General features: G+C 48.3%; 1 protein-coding gene across 1 annotated transcript in view; it reads left to right on the top strand.

Annotated features, from left to right (window-relative positions):
• The window catches only part of LOC143027531 (uncharacterized), a 7,849-nt gene extending 1,177 nt beyond the window's left edge, over nucleotides 1-6,672 (top strand). Inside the window, exons 5-9 of the mRNA XM_076188823.1 lie at nucleotides 106-244; nucleotides 1,743-3,327; nucleotides 3,362-4,240; nucleotides 4,616-6,027; nucleotides 6,418-6,672. Coding sequence (XP_076044938.1) covers nucleotides 106-244; nucleotides 1,743-3,327; nucleotides 3,362-4,240; nucleotides 4,616-6,027; nucleotides 6,418-6,672 — 4,270 coding nt within the window. The remainder of the gene's footprint in view (nucleotides 1-105; nucleotides 245-1,742; nucleotides 3,328-3,361; nucleotides 4,241-4,615; nucleotides 6,028-6,417) is intronic.
• The last annotated feature ends 828 nt before the right edge of the window (nucleotides 6,673-7,500 follow it).

Genomic DNA, 7,500 nt, shown 5'->3' with positions numbered 1-7,500 from the left:
GTTTGTTAGAGGAACAGTGTTGAATTAGATTAAAGTCTGATTGAAAGATAGAAGACAACGTGTAGTCATTAATAGGGTATCATCTTGCTGGTCTCCTGTTACCAGTGGTGTACCCCAAGGGTCTGTATTAGGTCCGCTCCTCTCCATCACCTATATCTATGATATAGATGTTGGAATTGTGAAGCGCGTAGCTAATTTTGCGGATTATACAAAGTTGGGAGCAAATATCGCAGCACTTGAAAATGTAGAAATTCTTAGGTCATATTAGAGAAAGTGGGATAGTGGTTTGAGAAGTGGCTGATGCCATTTAATCTGGATAAGTGCAAGATTATGCATATTGGGCACACAAACTAGAGGGCAGACTATTCTCTTCTGGGTCATGACATAGCAAATACAGAACTAGAAAAATGTGAATGTCTTGATTAGAAGTGACCTCAAGTCCTCAAAACAGAACAGTGTATTGGTGTAGAAATGAAAACACAGTTTCGTTACCTGAACCAAGAAATAATCTTGACGCTTTACAATTCTCTAGTTCGTCCCCATCTGGAATACGCTGTCCAGTTCTGGTCGCCGAACTTGAGAATTGACATGCAGAGGCTAAAGCGAGTTAAGGCACGAGCAAAGAAACTGATTCCCGCCATTAGGCACATGTGATACCAGAGGCGTCTGAAGACTTTAGGGGTCTTTTCTCTAGAAACCAGGAGATTGCGAGGACAGTTAATAGAGGTTTTCAAAATACTTCAACATGAATGTCACTCGCAACCATGGGAGGGTCAATCCCCGTCGTTATTATTGTGACAAGGTTGGTGACTTTTTTACCTATAAAATCTGCAACACTTGGAAAAGACTGCTAAAAGACGTGTTAAGCAGTTCTTCTGTTGAGCAGTTCAAAAGTCGATTAGACAAGGTGCTACACACATTAGTGTAAGTACTGGTGTGAATCCCCGGTAACCTTTTAACGATACCTCCTCGGTGTGAGTTCTAAAAACTATTGAGGTAACGAGATTTCTTGTAACTTTTTGTAACTCTCTCTATCTCTCTTTCTCTCTCTGTCTCTCCATCTCTTTCTCTCTCTCTCTCTCTCTCTCTCTCTCTATATATATATATATATATATATATATATATATATGTATATATATATATATATATATGTGTGTATGTATATATATATATGTATATTTATATATACGTATTTATATATATATATATATATATATATATATATATATATATATATATATATATATATATATATCCCTACTCTCTCCCCCCACTCTTTCTCAGCCCTATCTCTCTCTCTCTCTCTCTCTCTCTCTCTCTCTCTCTCTCTCTCTCTCTCTCTCTCTCTCTATCTCTCTCTCTCTCTCTCTCTCTCGTCTTTTTTTTTCTTCTTCTTCTTCCCAGATGAGTAGACATAATGAACTTTTGAATCGATTTTGCTAGTGCAAGAATTAAGCAAGGAGACTACTGGTTCTTCCACTTGAGGTTTTCTTTGAGCTAAACAGAGTTGCCTCCTATACTGCCAGCTACTTTTCGTCTTCCTCCTGCTCCTCATCTCCGAAAAACCAGGACAGTTGGCAGTCAGTCGCCATCAGGATCTTAGTCGGATTTATGCCGTTGCGAGATGGGATCGGAACTCAGTTTAAGTTAGGAAGGATTTTTTTTTTATATCGTTTGATTCATTATTTGCTTTTCATCCATCTAGGTCGAACTAACTGAAATTCCTCTTTCTTTGCCCTCAGCTGCTGCTGGTCACCGCTGCGCTCGCGGGGCCCGGTAGGTTGACCGACGCCCGTCCAGAGACCCAAGGTTACAACTACGACAAACCGGCCGTGCCATTCCTGTTTCCGGATGAACAAAGTTACCTCCCTCCTCCCGCTTCTACCTCAACACCCTTTGGACCAGAACCTGAATATGGTGTACCTAAACGTGAAAAACCAGCCCAAACGCACAACACACCTCAACCTGCACTTAAACACAACGTTCCTGCAACACAAGCCCCAACATACAATGTTCCCAAATCTGTACCTACGTACAACGTCCCTAAACCGGCACCCACATACAGCGCTCCTGTAAAACCAGCCTCATCGCCAAACGGTACTAAACCTGCACCTACATACGGAGCTTCTGCAACACCAGCCCTAGCCCACAATGCAGAAAAACCGGCACCTACATACAGCGCTCCTGCAAAACCAGCCCCAACCTACAACGCCCCTAAACCTGCACCTACATACTGCGCTGCTGCAACACCAGCCCAACCCTACAACGCTCCTAAACCGGCACCTACATACAGCGCTCCTGCAAAACCAGCACCAACCTACCACGCCCCTAAACCGGCACCTACATACAGCGCTCCTGCAAAACCAGCCCCAACCTACAACGCCCCTAAACCGGCACCTACATACAGCACTCCTGCAAAACCAGCACCAACCTACAACGCCCCTAAACCGGCACCTACATACAGAGCTCCTGCAAAACCAGCCCCAACCTACAACGCTCCTAAACCGCCACCTACATACAGCGCTCCTGCAAAACCAGCACCATCCTACAACGGACCTAGACCGGCACCTACATACAGCGCTCCTGCAAAACCAGCTCCAACCTACAACGCCCCTAAACCGGCACCTACATACAGCGCTCCTGCAAAACCAGCCCCAACCTACAACGCTCCTAAACCGGCACCTACATACAGCGCTCCTGCAAAACCAGCCCCAACCTACAACGCTCCTAAACCGGCACCTACATACAGCGCTCCTGCAAAACCAGCTCCAACCTACAACGCCCCTAAACCGGCACCTACATACAGCGCTCCTGCAAAACCAGCACCAACCTACAACGCTCCTAAACCGGCACCTACATACAGCGCTCCTGCAAAACCAGCCCCAACCTACAACGCTCCTAAACCGGCACCTACATACAGCGCTCCTGCAAAACCAGCACCAACCTACAACGCCCCTAAACCGGCACCTACATACAGCGCTCCTGCAAAACCAGCCCCAACCTACAACGCCCCTAAACCGGCACCTACATACAGCGCTCCTGCAAAACCAGCCCCAACCTACAACGCCCCTAAACCGGCCCCTACATACAGCGCTCCTGCAAAACCAGCCCCAACCTACAACGCTCCTAAACCGGCACCTACATACAGCGCTCCTGCAAAACCAGCCCGAACCTACAACGCCCCTAAACCGGCACCTACATACAGCGCTCCTGCAAAACCAGCCCCAACCTACAACGCTCCTAAACCGGCACCTACATACAGTGCTCCTGCAAAACCAGCACCAACCTACAACGCCCCTAAACCGGCACCTACATACAGCGCTCCTGCAAAACCAGCACCAACCGACAAACGCCCCTAAACCGGCACCTACATACAGAGCTCCTGCAAAACCAGCCCCAACCTACAACGCTCCTAAACCGGCACCTACATACAGCGCTCCTGCAAAACCAGCACCAACCTACAACGCCCCTAAACCGGCACCTACATACAGCGCTCCTGCAAAACCAGCACCAACCTACAACGCCCCTAAACCGGCACCTACATACAGCGCTCCTGCAAAACCAGCACCAACCTACAACGCTCCTAAACCGGCACCTACATACAGCGCTCCTGCAAAACCAGCACCAACCTACAACGCCCCTAAACCGGCACCTACATACAGCGCTCCTGCAAAACCAGCCCCAGCCTACAACGCTCCTAAACCGGCACCTACATACAGCGCTCCTGCAAAACCAGCACCAACCTACAACGCCCCTAAACCGGCACCTACATACAGCGCTCCTGCAAAACCAGCTCCAACCTACAACGCTCCTAAACCGGCACCTACATACAGCGCTCCTGCAAAACCAGCTCCAACCTACAACGCCCCTAAAACGGCACCTACATACAACGCTCCTGTAAAACCAGCCCCAACCTACAACGCCCCTAAACCGGCACCTACATACAGCGCTCCTGCAAATCCAGCCCCAACCTACAACGCCCCTAAACCGGCACCTACATACAGCGCTCCTGCAAAACCAGCTCCAACCTACGACGCCCCTAAAGCGGCACCTACATACAGCGCTCCTGCAAAACCAGTCCCAACCTACAACGCCCCTAAACCGGCACCTTCATACAGCGCTCCTGCAAAACCAGCTCCAACCTACAACGCCCCTAAACCGGCACCTACATACAGCGCTCCTGCAAAACCAGCACCAACCTACAACGCCCCTAAACCGGCGCCTACATACAGCGCTCCTGCAAAACCAGCACCAACCTACAATGCTCCTAAACCGGCTCCTACATACAGTGCTCCTGCAAAACCAGCCCCAACCTACGACGCTCCTAAACCGGCACCTACATACAGTGCTCCTGTAAAACCAGACCCAACCTACAATGCTCCTAAACCAGCTCCTACATACAGCGCTCCTGCAAAACCAGCCCTAACCTACAACGCTCCTAAACCGACACTTACATATAGCGCTCCTGCAAGACCAGCACCAACCTACGACGCCCCTAAACCGACACCTACATACAGCGCTCCTGCAAAACCAGCACCAACCTACAACGCCCCTAAACCGGCACCTACATACAGCACTCCTGCAAAACCAGCCCCAACCTACAACGCTCCTAAACCGGCACCTACATACAGCGCTCCTGCAAAACCAGCTCCAACCTACAACGCCCCTAAACCGGCACCTACATACAGCGCTCCTGCAAAACCAGCCCCAACCTACAACGCCCCTAAACCGGCACCTTCATACAGCGCTCCTGCAAAACCAGCACCAACCTACAACGCTCCTAAATTGGCACCTACATACAGCGCTCCTGCAAAACCAGCCCCAACCTACAACGCCCCTAAACCGGCACCTACATACAGCGCTCCTGCAAAACCAGCTCCAACCTACAACGCTCCTAAACCGGCACCTACATACAGCGCTCCTGTAAAACCAGCCCCAACCTACAACGCCCCTAAACCGGCACCTACATACAGCGCTCCTGCAAAACCAGCCCCAACCTATAACGCCCCTAAACCGGCACCTACATACAGCGCTCCTGCAAAACCAGCTCCAACCTACAACGCCCCTAAACCGGCACCTACATACAGCGCTCCTGCAAAACCAGCTCCAACCTACAACGCTCCTAAACCGGCACCTACATACAGCGCTCCTGTAAAACCAGCCCCAACCTACAACGCCCCTAAACCGGCACCTACATACAGCGCTCCTGCAAAACCAGCCCCAACCTATAACGCCCCTAAACCGGCACCTACATACAGCGCTCCTGCAAAACCAGCTCCAACCTACAACGCCCCTAAACCGGCACCTACATACAGCGCTCCTGCAAAACCAGCTCCAACCTACAACGCCCCTAAACCGGCACCTACATACAGCGCGCCTGCAAAACCAGCCCCAACCTACAACGCTCCTAAAGCGGCACCTACATACAGCGCTCCTGCAAAACCAGCCCCAACCTACAACGCCCCTAAACCGGCACCTACATACAGCGCTCCTGCAAAACCAGCTCCAACCTACAACGCCCCTAAAGCGGCACCTACATACAGCGCTCCTGCAAAACCAGCTCCAAACTACAACGCCCCTAAACCGGCACCTACATACAGCGCTCCTGCAAAACCAGCACCAACCTACAACGCCCCTAAACCGGCACCTACATACAGCGCTCCTGCAACACCAGCACCAACCTACAACGCCCCTAAACCGGCACCTACATACAGCGCTCCTGTAAAACCAGACCCAACCTACAACGCTCCTTCGCCGGCGACAACGCACGTTGCCCCTACGTCAGCACCGACATACAGAGCACCAACACAGTCTCCTTCTTACGACACCCCTAAACCAGGTCCTACATACAACACCCCAAAATCGGCTCCTACTAAGAGTGCACAGACAATACCTGCAGCCATTTATGACACCCCTGACCGTGCAAGCCCCTCAGAGGGTTACAAGCCAGCTTCGCCAGCAGCTTCCTATGACAACAGCAGTCCCGCAACCGCCCCTCCCAAGTACGCTACACCTGAGCAACTTCCCGTAAGTCGTAACACTTTTTTTTGTCATATATATCATCCTTCTCTCCCTTACCCGTAATTTCTTTTGACTATGTGGGTAAGAAAGTCTCCTCTATAGCAGGTTGAATACGGTGTAAGTCAAAATACATTCTGTGCCTCAAAGCATTTAAAAGCAACTTTGATAAAAGTTTATCTTTGATAATCATTATGACTACAGTCATTGCACTTTCTCTAAAACCATTCACAGTCACTACATTTACATATAGAGACAAATTCTCTTCAGACCTTTTATTTTTCATTTGTTTGCCATAACCCTGTCAAAGTCTTATACAAATATGTATAGTGCCGATATCTATGTTCTTATCATTATCATATAGATACTGTAGTAATATATCTTGTTCTCCTACATAAGGGAATGCCCTACGACTTCTCATACGCTGTACGAGATGAAAACACTGGAAACAACTTCAGTCACACGGAGAGTTCCGACGGCGAATTCACCCAGGGGGAATACAGAGTCCTTCTTCCCGACGGCAGAACGCAAACTGTCAAGTTCATCTCCGATCTCATCAATGGCTACAGAGCGGAAGTGACTTACAGCGGCACCGCCACTTATCCGGCACCAGTTCCGCCTGCTGCTGCTGCTAAGGCGGCGGCATATGCATAGGGCATCAGAAATACTCTCAGCTTTCTTCAGCCCTTTCGTCTTCTTAGAAATATACGTCTTTGGAACAGGTTTCTGACAAGAGTTCTACAAGGAGCGTTCATTTTTTTTAAGTTCATTTGTTGTTTGTTCTACAAGTCATTCTCACTCTCTTATGTTTCGTACGTCTCTATTAGGTGTAGCATTACCTTCAACACCATTCGAATGGCAACGTTGCCCAGCAGTACGAGTCTCGCAAATTACTTATATTCAAACAGAACAAACCCTTCTTCTTCGAAAATACTTCTAAAGGATATGTTCTTTGAGACCTTAGTTCATGGCAGTTTCCCAGTTACCAAACAAGTTCATTTTGTAATGCTTGAAGTTCCACAACTTGAACATGACGTGGTATCAACCTAAGAGAATTTGTTTCCTACAGGAAGAAGGCAAATTTCATTCTCTGCTTGTCACCTGTGGATCTGTACAATACGGTAGACTGTCGCAAAATTGCTAAGCTTCTGAGATGTATTAGTTTATATACGTTCCCAAGTTCAGCGTAAATAGATGAGACAACCCACGTGGCCTACTGACTGGTGTCTTGTAAGATTTTCCATCCAGTTTACTTTTGTAGGTCTGTATCACGAAATGTGGCAGGGTTAGCAAACACAATTTCCGTGAAAACGACTACATTTCACCATTTCGAAAACTTCACATCGATTTCTGATTTTGCATTACTTACAATCAGTCATGTAAAATTTAAGAAAACCTATGTTTTTCTTAGCCAATTAGAAAAACAGATATTTGATAATTCGCAGTTTGCAGTGTACGACATGCAATCTTTCCAAGATACCA

The sequence above is a fragment of the Oratosquilla oratoria genome, chromosome 1 (genome assembly GCF_046742065.1).
Source record: "Oratosquilla oratoria isolate Oo_2021 chromosome 1, ASM4674206v1, whole genome shotgun sequence".
NCBI lineage: Eukaryota > Metazoa > Arthropoda > Malacostraca > Stomatopoda > Squillidae > Oratosquilla > Oratosquilla oratoria.
Note: the sequence above shows the minus strand (reverse complement) of the source record. Positions and strands in the feature narration are given on the sequence as shown.